This window comes from Chenopodium album, chromosome 10, assembly GCF_948465745.1.
Source record: "Chenopodium album chromosome 10, dcCheAlbu1.1, whole genome shotgun sequence".
Classification (NCBI taxonomy): domain Eukaryota; kingdom Viridiplantae; phylum Streptophyta; class Magnoliopsida; order Caryophyllales; family Amaranthaceae; genus Chenopodium; species Chenopodium album.
Window position 1 is genome coordinate 60,205,031 of NC_137843.1, and position 17,791 is coordinate 60,222,821.

A 17,791-nucleotide genomic window follows, 5' to 3' on the forward strand; every position below is an offset into this window, starting at 1 on the left:
AACCCAATACTTTAAATTGTATAAATTGTTTTCTAATAATTGAGTGATTTATTTTTTCTATGTGACTAGCCAGTTATAGAATTAACCATAATTAACAATTTTCAATTTGAAACGCCAAATTAACTTGTTACCCGCGAAATAACAGTTGAAAAAACTGCTAAATACAAAACATCTGTGACCTTCCATGTTCAAACCAGATATCGTAACACTCCTTAAACACACTTAAATACTCCATGGATAAATCAACAATTTCCATTTAAAATTTGTAGTCACATCACTTCTCCTCCAAAGCATTTGCTTATGACATCTAGGGGGCCCAAATTAAAAAATCAATGTTTTTTTGGTAACGAGAAGAAAAGATTTGATGAGCTTGACTATATCAAAACTTAATTATGAAAAAAAATTAAAACAAAAAAGAAAACAAAATAAAAGCGGAAAATCAACGCTCAGACAAAAACTTCCATTGCTCAACGAAGGAGACACAAAACAACGCAACACTCACTTTCTCTCTCCTCTTTTCTCATTTTCTCTCTCTAAAAATACTCTAAATTCTTTCATATTCTCTACATCTGTCAATCCTTTTGCTCTCTTCAGTTTTTTTTTTTCTTTCCGAATTTATAAATTTACATTTTTTTTGGCTAAAGATTTCTAGGGTTTCATTTTTCATTTTCCGCTGAATTTCCAGTTCAATTTACACCCTTTTCAGTTTAATCAATTAATTTTAAGTTTTATCAACTAGATTTGTAACCCTTGATTTCTCAGATTATACAATTTTTTTTTTTATAAAATTTTTTAGTGTAACGCCTTTAATGGTGGACAATTTTGCTTGAATTTTCGACTTGAAAAGTTTACTGCTTTAGTTAGTTTTTGTTGAAGCTAAGGAAATGGAATGATTGAGATTCGTCGTCAATTTGGTGCTGATTTTTGGTAAGTTCAATTTACTGCTGTTTGATTTTGGATCTGTTTTTATTTCTGGGAGTGTTCAGATCGAGCTTATTATATATATGAAATGCTATAATTTGAGTGTTCAATTTTGAAATTCTATTTAAATTTGGTTTTAATTTTCTGGGTCAGTGTAATTTTAGTTACTCGTATGATTTTGTTTATTTAAGTATTGGATAAGTTTGGAAAATTTGAAGACTATCTTTGACGTTTTAGGAACTTTAGATTCTTACAATGATTAGGTTTTTATTTTTAAATAATTTTTTATGGAATGGTATATCGGAGACCTGGTTTCAAAATTAATTGGAGTTGACAATGGACTTGAAATAATTGAAGAAATCTAGCCTAACTTTGAATTTAGGTAATTTGTTATGGGTGGAAATAGTGGAATTAGTCAAGTTTTAATTTTTCAGCACATATGGTGACGCAGAACCCATTTTTTGAACTCTTCAAGGAGAGTAAACTAGTAAAGCTTTCCCGTCCCACCCCGCCTCCTTTACCCCGGGTTTTGGGTGGGTGTCGATTTGGGATTTGCCGAAGGATGATAAGTTGATCATCCCATCTCTAAGAACACTTGTGGGTATTTATGGGTTATGTACTTATTTGGACTATTAGGCAGCAGTTTTGGAATATCTCTAACTTAATGGGAGGCATTTTGGGAGAGGATCTCCTGTTAGTGTACTCTTGATACCATTCTAGGAATTAGAGTTACCATTTCTGGGGTTCGTCTGGTTAAATTTGTAGGTGTGTACCTGTCACTACCTTATGGAATATCGATAGTCTTGACCTTGAAATAGTAATATGTGTTTGGTTAAGATGTTCATTGGCCTGTTGATAGGAGAATGTAGTAAGGAGTTAATGAATGGAATTTAAGTTTTGTTTTTGAGAGAAGCGGTTGGTAGCTTCTTTCATTTTTGGACAATGGATAAACAAGTTTTAAATGATATATCGGGAAAGAGTTATATTAATGTCACTCCTCATTTTAGCTTTATCAATAGTCCATGTCTTTGCATAAATCATGTTCACCGGATTTTGCGGTTTGATAATAGGGTTGATTACTGATTGGTTTGATCTAGTATATTTTCATTTTAATTTGCAAGCAGTGTGTATTGTAACTGCATTACTGAATTGTATTCCACATTAGCAAGGAAGTTTGTCATTGATCTATTACCCCCCGTTATTTCCAGGTGATCTTTTGAAATTGTTTCTACTTTGTACTCAAATCCAGTTAATATAACCATCGGTAACAATGCAGCAACTTGAAGTGTTTATGGAGGTTTATGCTGGTGCTCAAAATTAATTGTGTTGACGTACTATGATAACTTATACCTGTATAACTTGATGAACTTGGACTGGACTTGTTACCGGAGAATCTTCCCTTGACTTGGTTTAGTTAGTTAATTGAAACAAAGCTATGCCTTCATGGTGGGGGAAGACATCATCTAAAGAAGCAAAGAAAAAGTCTGGTGATGAAACAATCCTTGATGCAATACGACGGAAATTCAGAAATTTATCTGATGTGAAATTAGATGGTAGCTCTGGAGCATCTCGTCGACATTGCATCGATACAGTTTCGGAGAGGGGTGCTCAATCTAGGGCAGAGTCCAGATCCCCTTCACCTTCGAAAGAATCTAAACATGTTGGGAGGTGTCAAAGTTTTGCTGAAAGGCCTCATGCTCAGCCACTTCCACTTCCTGGTCTGCATCCTGCCAATGTAAGTCGTACTGACTCTGGAATTAGTTTGTCATCAAAACCGAGAATAGAAAAGAGCTCCAAGTCATCATTATTTCTCCCTCTTCCAAGACCTTCCTGCATTAGGAGCAGGGCAGATCCTGCAGAGTTGGACAGTGATTTGGTTACTGCTTCTGTTTCGAGTGCGAGCTCCGTAGAAAGTGGACCTGAGTCGCGGCTATGTAGTCCCCAAGCATTGGACCTTGACATTGGGGCAAGAGCTACTGCTGGAAGCCCTTCTAGGTGAGGATGAACTTTATCTGTTCCCTTCCTTGATGCCTTTGTTATGGATTTTCTTTGGCATTTTTTTCTCTTTGTTCCAGGGTTTTAGAATGAAGACATATATAAAAGAAAACTGACAATTTGATTTACTATTTTTCTTTTTCCTAGTGCGCACAAGGATCAATCATTCAAAGCTGCTCAAAATCCTCAAATTGATCATGTAGAAGCACAAAGACCTGTTAGTATTTCGTTGAGCAATCAAAATACGAGTGCTGCCCCAAGAAGAAGAAGGCCTTTGGGTGTGCCCAATTTGCAGGTTCCCCCACATGGTGCTTTTTGTAGTGCTCCTGACAGCTCGATGTCTAGTCCTTCCAGAAGCCCAATAAGAACACCCAATTCTGAGCAAGTGTTGAACGCTGCCTTCTGGGCTAGTAAACCTTACCCTGATGTTATTCTACTTGGATCCGGTCACTGCTCTAGTCCAGGTTCAGGCCACAACTCTGGCCATAATTCTATGGGAGGGGATATATCAGGTCAGCTGTTTTGGCAACAACCAAGCAGAGGCAGTCCAGAGTATTCTCCAATACCTAGTCCCAGAATGACTAGCCCTGGGCCAAGTTCTAGAGTTCAAAGTGGTGCTGTGACTCCTATTCATCCAAGAGCTGTAGGTTCGGGATCTGAAATGCATGCAAGCTGGGGTGATGATGGAAAACAACAGAGTCATCGTTTGCCTCTTCCTCCTGTAACCATTCCAAGTCCTTCTCCATTCTCCCATGGAAATTCAGCAGCCACATCTCCCTCTGTTCCAAGAAGCCCAGCTAGAGGAGAGAATCTTCCGAGCCCCACTTCACGCTGGAAAAAGGGGAGGTTACTTGGTAGAGGAACATTTGGACATGTCTATCTTGGGTTTAACAGGTGGTTACAACTCTAAATTATTGTTACCTTTTTTTTTTTGGCTTTTCTATTCATTAATTGATGGACATATTGAGGACAATATCCTGATCGAGTCATTTATATGTATGACATAGTGAAACGGGTGAAATGTGTGCCATGAAGGAGGTTACACTATTTTCTGATGATCCAAAGTCGAAGGAAAGTGCTAAGCAGCTTCAACAGGTATTTGGCCTCCTCTCCCACTGTAGCCTTAGAGTATTTTGCTGCATTGAAAATATGCATGAACAAGCCACAAAGAGGTTTCATTTTTTCTTGCTTAATACGAAGTATGTGGGTCATCAACTCATCATTTATTTTTATATGGTGCAATTGGAATCTCTTGTTTGTAAGATGCTTTAGGTGGCTGTTCATGTGAGCCTACTTCCTTAAGCTTCTTCCCCTTGTCTGAGATTTGTTCAAATACTTCAGAGCTAGAAGATCTCTGGCACATCACAGGTGTGCTTAATGGGGCACCAAATGGTTATATTACCTAATCATTTGAACCCACAAAATGTATAGTTAAGTGCGAAACTATCGCAAAATGTGCAGGTAAGTGCAAAAAACTGGAGTAATTGTGCTGTGTGGACTGGGCTTTAGGTTATTATGCTAGGTTCACTGTAATGTGATTTATTTGTTTATTTATTTTTTAATATGTAAAGTGTGAACAAGTGTTAGATTGTTATGCTGGGTTGTCAACTTTGAAACTTTGCCAATATTGCCACCATAGTTGTATTCCCTTGATTTTGTAAGTTATATGCTGCCGCCATCCATTCTAAATGTATGCCTGTATATAATAAAAACGTGACTATCTGCTAACATAAATGTTTTCACCACTTGTGCAGGAAATTGCTTTGTTGGGGCGTCTTAGACATCCAAATATTGTGCAGTATTATGGTTCAGAAACTGTAAGTCTGAGACGTTTTCTTAGATTTTATAGAGCGTACACTTGTTTTTCCCTTCATTTTTGCATTAATTGTAGATACCATATATATATATATTTTTTTTTTTTTTGGCCTTTTTAGGTATAGCTTTATTCAACCTTGAGAGGATATAGATACTATGACTCTATAAGCATTTACTTTTACCATTTCAATATTGTTTCATTTTCATAAAACCTTTTAATTTTATTTTTTTACAGGTTGATGATAAATTGTATATATACTTGGAATTTGTGTCTGGTGGGTCTATCTATAAGCTTTTACAAGAATATGGACAGCTTGGTGAACTTGCAATACGTAGTTATACCCAACAAATACTATCCGGGCTTGCATTTCTCCATGGAAAAAACACTGTTCATAGGTGAAATTTGTTAGCCGAATGTTTTAAGTTGTCTGATACTATTCTTTATCATAAAGTTCTGTTCTGCAATTTCAGTGGAGGAAAGAGTTTATGTTATTCATGCTTACCTTATCTTATTCAGGGATATCAAAGGTGCAAATATACTTGTTGACCCCAATGGTCGTGTTAAGTTGGCAGATTTTGGTATGGCAAAGCATGTAAGTACTGTATCCACTTTGGATATTCCATCGGTCCCTGAGCTGCAGAAAAATATAGATAAGAGATATTAGGTTGATTCAGGGTTGTTCACATCACCTTTGTTTTCAAGGAAAGTAAGAAATTTAAAAACCCTTCTTATGATTGTTTTTGCAGATCACTGGACAGTCGTGCCCATTGTCATTCAAGGGAAGCCCATACTGGATGGCACCAGAGGTCAGCATCTGAATGTGATCTCCAACCATGAATTCAGCTGTTTTCCCCTTGTGTTCTCAGCTTTTCTTTTTTTAATGCAGGTTATAAAAAATTCAAATGGTTGCAACCTTGCTGTTGACATATGGAGCCTTGGTTGTACAGTCTTGGAAATGGCAACAACCAAACCACCTTGGAGTCAATATGAAGGGGTCTGTGCTTTTATAATTAAGTTATTCAAAGTTGATATTCAAATAAAATCCTGTTATATATCTTATTTTTTGTTAAAATCATTTATGACAATTAACGAGGACCTTGATGGGTGGTTTGGAGTATGTTCAATGCTCAATTCTGGGTCTGTTATTTGAAACTACCCTAGTCTTGAATTGATGGTTATCATGTTCTTAATATCTTCATCAATGCCTTAACTCTGTAACTGTTTATGATATATTTTGGGTGCTTGTTGTGGGATTTAGATTATGAGTTTCAGTTTTGTAACCATGCCTTTTGCTTATGAAAATTCACATGTTTTCACTGCATACTCCAGGTAAGTTATACCCTTCCGGCCTTCCCTGGATGCCAATATGGTTGTATTAATCTGTGTCAGATCTTACAAATCAAATCTGTTTTGAAGCTGTTATATTCACCAATTTTTTTATAATGCTTCCATTCTTTTTGTGGGTTATATATGATCATCATCTGTGTCAGTTTGTCATATAACAGTAAAGTGTATTTGTGTCCTTTGCATTGACATGATGCTGATTTTTGCAGGTTGCTGCTATGTTCAAAATAGGTAACAGCAAAGAATTACCAGCTATTCCGGATCATTTATCTGATGAAGGAAAAGATTTTGTGAAGCTCTGTTTGCAGCGAGATCCACAACAGCGTCGCACAGCAGCTCAGCTACTTGAGCACCCATTTGTCAAGAATACTGCTCCTCTGGAGAGGCCTATTCCAAGTCCTGAGCCAACTGACACTCCAATTAGTGCTTCAAATGGGATGAGGTCTTTGGTATGTATTATTTTCTATGTCGTTATCAAGTCCTTTTCATTTATTTCAGATGTTCTGCCTTGGCTGATCCAAATTGCTGTAAAATGGTTGAAATTCCTGCACCACCCCTCTTTTTTTTTCCTTATTTTATTTTTATTTTTATATCTGATGGACATCTCGTAGAGATTGTGCATTTTAGCATGGATGGTTGGCTCTCTTTATTGGATAGATAGTTTCTCCCTGTGGACCCTATTACAGACATCTTTATTGCCTTTTAAAATAATCTAGTGGATCTACATATTCTACAATGACCTCAGTTTCACCTTTTGTCACATATATCATCTTCAGGGGGTTGGACTTGAGAGGAACCTTTCCAGCTTGGACTCAGAAAGACTTGCTGTTCATTCATCCAGGGTTTCACCAGCGCGACCTCGCTCCAGGTTTCTTTTGAACTCTTTTTTCTTAAACTTCTGCTCATGCAGTTGGTCAATTTTCATGTACTGAGTACTGCCACCAACTGAATCTTTTTTTCTCCACATCATGGGAAAAAAAGAGAGTAAGTAATACTTAATATTATGATGCATGTTAATATTATGATCTGATTTTGGTCCTTTTTTTTAATTGTTTGTGTTCTTAGTGAGTATCACATTCCGCGGAACATATCTTGTCCCGTTTCACCAATTGGTAGCCCACTGTTGCATCCAAGGTCACCTCAGCACCTGAATGGTATGATGTCACCTTCTCCTATATCCAGCCCTCGTACTACGTCGGGCTCATCAACTCCCCTCACTGGTGCTAGTGGTTCTATTCCATATCACCATTCAAATCAGTCTCATTATATGCAAGAGGGTTTTGGTGCATTGCCTAAATCTCCAAACAGTGTTTTCCTCAACGGGCCATATGATCCAAGCCCAAATATTCTTCGAGGGATGCAATCTGGACCCCATGGTTTAACATTAGTGAGTTCTGAAAATGAAATCCGTATAAAGCAGGTCGAAAGAGAAAGACCCTATCAAGGGAACCCATGTAATGGACGCACGGTGTTGGCTGATCGTGTATCCAAGCAGCTCTTGCGGGAGCATGTAAAGCTAAATCCTTCTGTTGAATTTAGTCCCCGCTCAACATTGCCTAGTCGAACTCATGGCCTGTAGTTTCATTCGCCCCTAGATACTGAATAATTCTGTTGTTTTGGCCTTAAGATTTTTGAAAGGGAAAATGAGGAACAGAGTTCGGGTGATGTTTGAAACTGGGATTGATCTTTTAGAAATGATATGGCTCAGATAATCTTCTGCCCCTTATTCTGGCAAGTTCCTCAGCTTCAATGCAAATGTTGTGGATTAATCTGCATTGGTGGCAACATCACAGCTCGGGATTTGCAGCTCCACTTGGCTTTGCTAATGCAAATTTAGATATGGGAGGTGATTGGTGCATGGCAAAGTAAGCTGTCATGCCTTGTACAAATTCAGAACTCTCATCTGTTGTAGAATCATTAAATCTACAAGACTTCTAAAATCAGAGCTCAACAAAAGTCATGTCCTGCAGTTCTAAAGAGATTTCAAAGTTTTGGATGGACCTGCGTTTTTCTAGGTCATCTCAGACAAGTTAGAATCAAGCTGGGATTTTGTATGGTTTAGTTTATGTTGTACAGGAGCCTAATTTGGATATACAGCCAGGGAGTCAGGCATTTCAGAATTTGTTTAGCCAAGGGATTTCAGTCTCTTTGGAGCCCGTTTATACCCTCTGATGTAATTGTCTATATATTATTATGTAGTAATGTTGTTACTGTGTTTATGTACATTTACTAAATTAGTACAGAAATGTACTTATTCAGACTGTAATTTACTTTTGACAGCAGCCATATTTGATGAAAGAAACGTTTCTGTGGCTCTTCTAAGCTGATGAACCAAGTCTATTGCGTGTGTGCCAATAATGATGCTACCCACTACCCACAATACAGAAATATGCTTGGCCAATGGCCAGTTTAGAGTCGATGTTAGGCTAGTGAACTAATTTGAGTCATATTTTCTTTTAGTATATACAAGTATATTTTTGAAACTAACTAATGTTTCTAAAAAACAACCATTTTTTTATTTTTTATTTTATTATTATATACTTGTGACACTACGATTTCCATCAGGGATTAGTGTAAACAAAGTTGATTTGGTTGCAAAGACTATTGTTGATTGCTTTTGATATTGAACTTGTAAAATGTCTAACCCAAACTACCTGCTTAAGTATATATGAATATGATATATTGTATTCTGCCCTTGCAAGCTATGACGAAATCTATTAAAGGTACATAGAAGAAGAAAAAAAAAAAAAGTCATTATGAGATACACCTCTCCTTTAAAACACCTAGTTACCACTTTCAATTAATACTCTCTATACAAGGTAATTCACTTTACAAGATCTGTGCTGAAATCCCACAATTTCCTTGCTAGATCAGCATCGTTACTCTGTGAACTTGCTTTGGCTATATCACAATCACCAAAATATTTTCCACGAACCCCTTTCACGTTGGGGTGTAATGCTACATAGCATGTTGTTGCTGCACCCTGCGAAATGAATCCAACTGATACGTGTGTATACTTCCTTGCAACTACAAAACAATTTGCTAACTAGCTGTTCCTGTACAGAAGGAATGAGAAAATTCAGCATTTACCTGTTGTACACTTTTGACAATTAATTGGCCAACGAGATTAACTAGACCTGCACAAATAGAGAAGGAAAAAGGTATAAATACATCAAATGATGATCTTGCACTGTAGGATTCAAGAATTCAAAAGAAGTTTGGATCATACCACAAGAATAACAGAATTTGGGGAAAACACAGAAGGGATAAAGAAGCAATAGGAGTATGACCCCTAACACCGTATTCACGGAGATGCTATTTCTCTAATATGGCCTCAATGAATATTGAATACTAAGAAAATTTTGAGCTAGTGAATTACCAAGTTTCAATCAACTGATCACCAATGGAGCAAAATCTGTTACCTCTAAAAAGGCTGTGATGGCGAAAAATATCAGTGTCAACAACTCCTGGGTGAACTGAATTGGCTGTTATCTCCACCCCATCTTCCTGCACAACAAAGTAGTGTCACATGAAAGACTTCAAATGACATTATTACAATCATCTCAGTCTGACAATTCCTTTTATTATAGTATTGGAGAGCTCACATCTTGACAACATTGTATCAATATAGCTCGAAGGTGTAAAATAATTACCCAAGACATGCTATGTCAAGGGGCTAAGAAATGGCTAGATTATAATAGATAAATGACCATATTTGATAATGTATTCAAGAGGCTGTAGTTATAAGATCTCTTTTTGTGATAGTATATCTTACGCGTTTATCTGCAGCTACAAGCACGCACCTTTAAACGCCTAGCAAGTTCACTAGCATGCAAAACATTTGCAAGCTTTGACTGACCATAGGCAGATAAGCTGTGATACCTGTGAATGATCACAGAGAAATGAGAAATGAGAAATGGGGCATAATGATATTTTAGGTTACTACGGAGTAGTTAGTTTTCGGTAAATCTAATATGCTAGTATAGACGTATAGTTATGTGTGTGTTTGAATGAATCGTAAAAATGTGCACCAAGCCTTCATCAAATCAGATTTTTTTTTTTTTTTTTTAAAAAAAAAAAAAAAAAAAAACCCCTTTTACAAATAGAATTGAATCATATTCTGACAAAATGTACCCTGTGGGGTCATTTATTTTGCCAAAACGAATTCTTTCAGGATATGATAGCTGGTGGCGTCGTGATGACACATTTATAATCCTTCCTTCTCTATTGCTATCCAGTGCAGTCCTTTTCATTCTCTCAAGCAATAAATTTGTCAAAAGAAAGTGTCCTGCAAGATGGATTGATTACAGATTACACCTATTGAAGATATTACCAGGACTGAAAGTAAACTTATTGAATGACAGGCCAACAGAAGAAGATTAATAACATTCAAGAGTCAAATGTGCTAAGATAGTAATATACATGTATGTTCAATAGAAAAACTTATTTAAAAACCAGAAAAATAGTGATAATTTTCCAATCTGTGATTGACATTTCAAGAATCTATAGTTATAAGCAGTCTGTCAAGATCAAAATAATCAAAATTTACCCAATCCAAGCCAACTATCATTAATGGATATGTTGCCTTACCTAAATGGTTGGTAGCAAATTGTAACTCAATCCCGTCCTTGGAAAGCATGAAAGGGGTAGCCATTATGCCTGCATTGTTACTTGAAGACAGGAAAAGGAAAGATTAAAAATAAAAAAGTAAAGGAAGACTGATTATCTGTGAGTGTTAGTCCAAATAGAAAACAAGAACCAATACATAAGAGAAACACCAAACATATCTATTCTGCATTATGAAAACTCTGATCTATTTTACATTAAGCTGGAAAGTGCAATGAGGCCAAGACAACTTCATGATGCACCAGTAAGATGGTTGTGGATCCTTGTGCCTTGTCTATTTGCATGCAGATAAGGTAGATCCTACACCGTTGTCAGTTCTGTATCAGTATTATGTTTGCTTTTAAACAGACTCCAAAGTTCAACCGACCCACCTAGAAGGATATCTCTGATATGAAAGCAGTTCACCATTTCATCTAAGGGTTTCTATTATTTTTGACATTTAACACATCTAGATTATTTCTTCAAGTTATATCTGGTATACAAGTAGGTTAGGCCGAATCAACGCTGAATAAACAAGGGTAAGGTAGATGAATAAACAAGTCAAGAATGCTTTAAAGCCTACTCCTAGTCAGTGTCTCAATTTCACAGTTTTAATGGTAATCTAAAAGGAGAAAAAGGCCCGACTTATCACACTATCCTTTCAGCCATATCATCAGTTGGACTTACATAAGCAGATTAAGTGGAAGGCCTGAAGAGTTAAATTCTGAAGCAAATTTTCTAACAGAAGCCATAGAGCTGAGGTCTAGTTCCATAGCATCAATTTTTGCAGATGGGATATCTCTTTCCATTACTTCTTTCATGTCCCTAGCCGCAGCCATATTCCTTACTGCCATTATAACACGGACACCACGCAATGCAAGCACACGAGCAGCTTCAGCTCCAATACCACTTGTTGCTCCTGGAAAACAAAATTTTGAAAAGGGATACTATCAACATAACAAAAATTTAAGACCACCTGCTCAGAAACATTACAAAATTTAAAAACAAATTCACCATAACAAAAGCAAATCAGCAATTGATGTTTTACATATGGCATCATTTGAGAATGGGTGGCTATAAATTCCAAATTCTACAGACTAACAAGATTCCTCTCCTGTATTAACTACGAAGGACAGACAGTCTATACAGCAAGCGATTAAGGCTTATGGGCATATGGCACCGCGAATAACAAATTGAGCACCCTGATGTTTGTTGTTTTGACTCTTAATGAATGAGAGTCTCCTCCATAATCCACATACATCAGAAATTGAAAAATGAAATACAGTACAAAAGACTCTAATTTCAAGCTAAATTATATAACTTCGTCCATAATTGTCTTACATATGCTTCTTTTTGCCATGCAATTTCATCACATTGTTGCATATAATGAATTCCTTGGAAACTTCTAACAAATTGGTTTATGTAAAACACTATTTGCACCAAAATAAATAAATTGGTTTAGTTCAACCAGTTCATAATTTGATTTTTATAAAACACTATTTGCACCAAGATAAATAAATTGGTTAAGTTCAACCAGTTCATAATACCTAACAAACAATGCGATTAAATAAAAAGAGGAGCAAGTAATATTAATCAACAATTGAATAAACCCATAAAAATCCAGTATTATAAGATCGAAGATGAAGCTCAAAATACTCTGAAATCTTTCTATATTTCAGAAAATCCAATTAAATAACTAGGGTTTTGCTTGAACTTTATAATCACAATTAAAAGCAAAAACAGAATTGAAGAAGGGAAAATTGATGAACCTGTGACAATGGCGGTAAGACCGTTGCCATTGATTTCCTGAGTAACTTCATCAGCTGTCGAATATCCTGAGAATCTAGACGACCCTTTTCTGCTAAATAACCACATTCTCCTCTTCTTTCTCTCTCCGTTGACCTTTGAGCATTGACCGACAGAGTTTGGGTGCAGGAAATGGGTTAAAGACCTTACGGGAACCAGAGTTCATGAATGATTTTTTTTTGGGGTCTAAGAGAGCCACGGTGCGGAAATGGGAATTGATCCTACGATCTCCTGAAATCGAAAGAAAAACTCTAACCACTTGAATTATTTCTCACTAGTTCACGAATGATTAACACTGGAAAGTATTTTTTTTTTCCTTTTTATATTTTAATCTGATTATTACGGAATATGGAGTACGATATAACAATGAACTTAAACACAATCCGAACAAAAAAATAAACCTAAGTTTAATAGCATCTACATTTATTAGGCTCCCCATAATTTCTCTTTTTTTTTTATTTATTTTTTTTATTAACAGTTATGATCAAAGGTGATAGCTTATCAATATCGACTATAATAAGTAACCCATATTTATTTGACATTTTTTTTTTTGAAGAAAATTAATTTGACATTTTTAAATTATATAAATCCTTATATGTGGCTGACCATATAAAGGTTACTTCGTTAGTGTTTAACCTTATAGGAATTACTCGTTCAATGTTCATCATTTTATTATGATGTAAATTCGTCAATTTTTTAATTTTATTTTTTTTAGTGAGAGTTGGTCAGTATGGTCACTACTATAAAATATAAACTGACTTTTGCTAAGCTAGAAATAATAGAGTTTGAAAAATATTAAAATAATCATTAAAAACGAACAAATGACCTATGGTCAATTTTTAGTTTTTGAGTAAAATGATGAACATCATAGGATTGAAAAGGTCAAATATGGGTAACCTTTATGAGGGGTTCTGGGTTCAACTGTTCAAGTTAAGCTTATAATTTTTCAGTAAAATTATGTAGCCAACATAAGTATTCAGTATCTCATGTTTTATCTTTTCAGCAACTATCTTCAAACAAGAAATCACACCATACATACGAATATTTCTGTTTATAAATCTCATTGCAGGTACAATCTTCAATCAGCATCAAAGGATTCAAAGCACTGCAAACTGTACATTACAAATCAACCAGTTCTTCAAGCTCCAAGAATGAGCCTACAATTCTCTTTCTTTTCTGTTCGTTATAATGGAATCATACATTGAGTGTACTTAAGAAATATCATCAAACATTGATCAATTTCATGCTAAAGTCCCAAAGTTTTTGGGCCAAGGTAGCATCTTTAGCTTGTGAAGTAGTCTTGGCTATGTTACAGTCACTGAAATATTCACCACTTACGCCCTTGACCTGTGGATGCATAGCAACATAACAAGTTGTAGCAGCTCCCTGAAATTATAAGCTCTAGATTAGAAGATAGAACATTTTCAGAAGTGCTGTTTGATAGGAAGTGAATATAGGCCATAGAAAGGACTTTCAAATCAGTGTGAAAATTTCACTGACAGGAACATGATGTTTCTAAATATAATCAAACTATATATCCTCTAGTTTCAGATAAAATAAGTAGGCTACAATTCTACTGAGTATTTGATCATCCTGAAACCTACCTGTGGAACATTTTTCAAGACATACTTGCCAACCGTACTAGTAATACCTGCCACATTGAATCACCATAAAATGAGATCAACATTAAAAAAGAACGCTGAATCCTCTTTATATGACATAGATTTGAGTAACACGTGTAAGATCAGCAAGAACTACCCCTAAGCAGAGTACCGTTTATCCAGCTGTTATGGCGGAAAAGATTTGTAGAAATTGCCCCGGGATGAAGAGAGTTTGCAGTTATATTGGCCCCTTCATCCTGATCAACAAATGCATTATCACTTTAGATAACTTCATATGAAAGTTACAACAAAATAATTGCAAATCTATCTAACTTACATCCGGAACATCTCTTAGGCAACCAAAACTTAGAAGTTCTAACTTAAAATAGTTTGAAAAGATCAATACATCAAAAAATCCATAGCCCCTCTCCCCTCCACTCCCAATTAAGAATAATAGATGAGATAGTGACTGAAAGAAGGAAGATATTAACTATTGAACAACTTTATTTTGAGGTAGAGGTCAAAGAAGAGTACCTTTAAACGTTTCGCAAGCTCATTAGCATGCAGAATGTTAGCAAGCTTCGATTGACCATAAGCACGCCAACTGCTGTACCTGTACAGTTCATGAAAATACTATGGAGTCCATCATGAAAAATCAACTACGTAACATATTAGTATATCACCACGGAAGAGGAGAGGGGGGGGGGGGGGAACTTCACATATATTTATCTGTGCAACACAAATTTCCTGGTATCAAGGATAAGACAACAGAAGGGTTGGATGAGGGTAAGGCTCCATACACTTGGACCGCCCAGGCTTCCAGAATCCAGACCCTATGTCGACAGAATATACCCAGAAGGGTTGACAAACCACAGTCAGGAATTAACATATTACCCTGATGGATCATTAAGTTTGTCAAAGCGAATTCCTTCGGAATATGGAAAACGGTGAGCCTCTGATGAAACATTAACGATCCTTCCCTCCTTACCACTATCCTGAGCTGCTTTCTTCATGGTGTCCAACAGAAGATGTGTCAGAAGAAAATGACCTGTAAAAAGAGGTAAAAAAAAATGTTCAGTGTATGTTTTTTAAGGTCAGAAAAATGAATCCAAAAATTCATGCTATTATATAATCTCTCATCAAAATCTGATTGACATCAGTAACAGCAAATTTTGAACATTAAACTTGATCAGGAAGGCATAGATGATCCTCTCCTCACATAAGATAACAGCAACGGGAAAGATAAATTCTGGATACTTTGAACAAGATAAACCCATTGATGTATACCAATGACAAAATACTACCGTCACACTTATTACACCAACTTACCTAAGTGGTTTGTTGCAAACTGAAGCTCTATGTTGTCTTTAGAGAGCATGAAAGGGGTGGCCATTATTCCTGCATTGTTACTTAAAATGAAGGCAGGTTAAGAGTATACTCAATAAAAGGTTGAAACACAGTGCATATGTATGAACCAGTAATTAATAAATGGCACATCACTACCAAGTCTACCAGGGCACTCAGGCAGTGCCAACATGCTCATATAGGGGGAGAGGAATATAAGGATGATAGCTAAAAATTAAAGAAATGCAAAAGTTGAAAGCTCAGAAACAAAAAAAAAAAAAAAAAAAAAAAAAAAAAAAAAAAAAAAAACAATTATAAAGGAGTTTCTTACATTAAAAGGTTAAGTGGCCGCTTGGAGGATTTATAATCTGATGCAAATTTCCTTACCGATGCCATTGAGTTCAAATCCAACTCCATAGTTTCAACTTTAGCATTGGGGATTTCCTGAACTATTTTATCCTTGACCTCTTTGCCAGCATCCATATTCCTTACACCCATGATAACATTTACACCGCGTAATGCAAGAACACGTGAGGTTTCGGCACCAATCCCACTTGACGCTCCTGGTCAATAGTTGAGCCAAGTAAAAATTTGTACAGGAGACATGAATTTGTTTTAGCTACATAAAATTTGCATCCAGAAAAAACAACACTGTTCATCACAAAATATCGAGTAAAAAGAAAAAGAAATGTCTCCGGAATGGACCTTAATTCTACTTTAAACATCTGGCACCGTAATCCATAAACCAATCTCCAGCAAAGAAGGGTTTAGTCATAGTACAATTAGTAAGGTAAATTCATTTGGTCACAAAAAAAAAAAAAAAAAAAAAAAGAGCTATATCTACAAAGTTTCACAATTCCAAGGTGCCACTGTACCAGTAGCATCCACTTTATTTTAAGCAGCAGCAAGACAATGGAAAGTTAAAAGTTTTCTTAGAACCATCTGAACCCATATCACTTAGCGAACCAAATGTTACCTTGGTGGATCCAGCATTGGTCATGAATTAACCTTTTACTCATATTTATCAGCTGAAAGTAGAGAAGCAAAAAAAAATCTAAGTGCAAAGCCAACATACACCGGCAACCGGCAAGACAATGTGAGATGAACCATTCTGCTGTGACTCACTTCCATTTCATTAACCATGAAACAAGCAGCCAGACTTCCAGTAAATTGTAGGCTAGCTTTGATAGACATACATCATCAACAACAACTTCCACATCATTTTCTGGTTTCCCTCTATCCCTGAAACAAGTTAACACTCACAATCTCCATGACACACCTTTTACCCTTTAAATATCGACTTATGTAAAGTTGATCTTTTGCATCGAAATAAATCCAACAACACTCCACAGGACGGTTTCAAAACCGGACAATCACAACCTCTAAAACTTGTAACAACACACTTCTAGCTTCTTCATACTGCCCATTCTCAAACTTTCCACATCCACTTGAATTTCACACTAAAGCAAACTGGGGTTTTTTATTTTGCTTTTTTATGGCAACATATACATATTGATCACAAAAGAACTTATGCACAATTGCAGTATTGCACAAACATCACACAAACAACCTGAATCAAATCAAGGTACCCAACTATAACAAACACATGAATATTGCTATAATGAACTATACAATTTAGGGTTTGTAGCTAAATTTGGCATCAAAATGAACCCATCAAACAATTAACTACAATTAACAAAATTATAACAAAAATCATATACCCATTTACCAAAAAAATTGAAAATTTGCCAAAATAAAAAGCTTGGAAATGCATATAAAATGAAGAAAACAAACCTGTAACGATGGCAGTGAGATCGGTACCATCAATTCCGATGGTAACTTGTTCAGCAGTTGATGAACTAGAAAACCCAGATGCCCCTTTTCCCCCAAAGAACCACATTTTCTCTCTTCAATCACTGAGCCAATCAATTCACGAACAACTCAATAATCGGCTAATCTTACCTAAAAAGATCATTGATACCAAAAAGGGTCAATCATTGATTCATTTATGGTTATTTTTAGGATTACCAGTATTATCATGTGATGTCAATTATTCAATAAAGTATTCATGTTATTGATACGTCGACTATGGTTTATGGCGTGTGTATTGTGCTCGTGTCGTTTTATGTTACTCGTATTTTTTTTTTGGTGGTTACAGTCACATTACCATTTTGTAGGAGTATAAGTGATTTATGTTAGGTTCTATACACTTAATTTGATTTAAATTTGATTTGATTTTGAGTCTCACCTGATCTTCTAATTTACTAAATTGAGATAATAAGTAAGTAAAAATTTACCCACACCATGCACCAAAGTGTATATAATTATATACATGCAACTATACAAGTCATCGCTCGAG

The 17,791-nt window shown here is 35.9% G+C and overlaps 3 protein-coding genes across 5 annotated transcripts; 1 reads left to right on the plus strand and 2 right to left on the minus strand.

The window, feature by feature from the left end:
* Positions 1–418: 418 nt before the first annotated feature.
* LOC145562778 (mitogen-activated protein kinase kinase kinase YODA-like) lies at positions 419–8,398 on the plus strand. Its single transcript, XM_081623157.1, has 12 exons — positions 419–927; positions 2,130–2,916; positions 3,064–3,810; positions 3,924–4,011; positions 4,671–4,733; positions 4,967–5,127; positions 5,249–5,324; positions 5,479–5,538; positions 5,619–5,726; positions 6,286–6,525; positions 6,853–6,944; positions 7,142–8,398. Exons 2-12 carry the CDS (start codon positions 2,357–2,359, stop codon positions 7,653–7,655), a joined length of 2,709 nt encoding a protein of 902 aa, XP_081479283.1. The 5' UTR covers positions 419–927; positions 2,130–2,356; the 3' UTR covers positions 7,656–8,398.
* A 315-nt stretch (positions 8,399–8,713) lies between these two features.
* Positions 8,714–12,668, minus strand: LOC145562779 (short-chain dehydrogenase TIC 32, chloroplastic-like). Of its 2 annotated transcripts, XM_081623158.1 has the most exons (8): positions 12,451–12,665; positions 11,369–11,600; positions 10,667–10,746; positions 10,211–10,364; positions 9,880–9,958; positions 9,499–9,583; positions 9,167–9,213; positions 8,714–9,059 (listed from the first exon to the last, which is right to left on the minus strand). In XM_081623158.1, the coding sequence occupies exons 1-8, from the start codon at positions 12,554–12,556 to the stop codon at positions 8,901–8,903; spliced, it is 942 nt and encodes a 313-aa protein (XP_081479284.1). In that variant the 5' UTR covers positions 12,557–12,665; the 3' UTR covers positions 8,714–8,900. The 2 variants fall into 2 exon arrangements, with proteins under 2 accessions (XP_081479284.1, XP_081479285.1); XM_081623159.1 differs by lacking the exon at positions 9,167–9,213 and having other exon boundaries at positions 9,004–9,132; positions 12,451–12,668.
* Positions 12,669–13,523: 855 nt separating this feature from the next.
* On the minus strand, positions 13,524–17,518 carry LOC145562780 (short-chain dehydrogenase TIC 32, chloroplastic-like). 2 transcript variants are annotated; one of them, XM_081623160.1, is made up of 8 exons: positions 17,227–17,518; positions 15,764–15,995; positions 15,418–15,497; positions 14,983–15,136; positions 14,623–14,701; positions 14,246–14,345; positions 14,092–14,138; positions 13,524–13,873 (listed from the first exon to the last, which is right to left on the minus strand). In XM_081623160.1, exons 1-8 carry the CDS (start codon positions 17,330–17,332, stop codon positions 13,712–13,714), a joined length of 960 nt encoding a protein of 319 aa, XP_081479286.1. In that variant the 5' UTR covers positions 17,333–17,518; the 3' UTR covers positions 13,524–13,711. The 2 variants fall into 2 exon arrangements, with proteins under 2 accessions (XP_081479286.1, XP_081479287.1); XM_081623161.1 differs by having other exon boundaries at positions 14,261–14,345; positions 17,227–17,517.
* Positions 17,519–17,791: the final 273 nt, after the last annotated feature.

Excerpts from the sequence above, each read along its gene's own strand:
- LOC145562778 (XM_081623157.1), top strand. The coding sequence starts at position 2,357 with ATGCCTTCATGGTGGGGGAAGACATCATCTAAAGAAGCAAAGAAAAAG. Across the intron at positions 5,325-5,478 it reads ATTTTGGTATGGCAAAGCAT|ATCACTGGACAGTCGTGCCC; the intron begins GTAAGTACTGTA and ends TTGTTTTTGCAG. Across the intron at positions 5,539-5,618 it reads CATACTGGATGGCACCAGAG|GTTATAAAAAATTCAAATGG; the intron begins GTCAGCATCTGA and ends TTTTTAATGCAG.
- LOC145562779 (XM_081623158.1), bottom strand. The coding sequence starts at position 12,556 with ATGTGGTTATTTAGCAGAAAAGGGTCGTCTAGATTCTCAGGATATTCG. Across the intron at positions 10,365-10,666 it reads ATTTGCTACCAACCATTTAG|GACACTTTCTTTTGACAAAT; the intron begins GTAAGGCAACAT and ends TCCATCTTGCAG. Across the intron at positions 9,959-10,210 it reads AAAATAAATGACCCCACAGG|GTATCACAGCTTATCTGCCT; the intron begins GTACATTTTGTC and ends GATCATTCACAG.
- LOC145562780 (XM_081623160.1), bottom strand. The coding sequence starts at position 17,332 with ATGTGGTTCTTTGGGGGAAAAGGGGCATCTGGGTTTTCTAGTTCATCA. Across the intron at positions 14,702-14,982 it reads AAACTTAATGATCCATCAGG|GTACAGCAGTTGGCGTGCTT; the intron begins GTAATATGTTAA and ends TGAACTGTACAG. Across the intron at positions 14,139-14,245 it reads AAACGGTACTCTGCTTAGGG|GTATTACTAGTACGGTTGGC; the intron begins GTAGTTCTTGCT and ends TCAATGTGGCAG.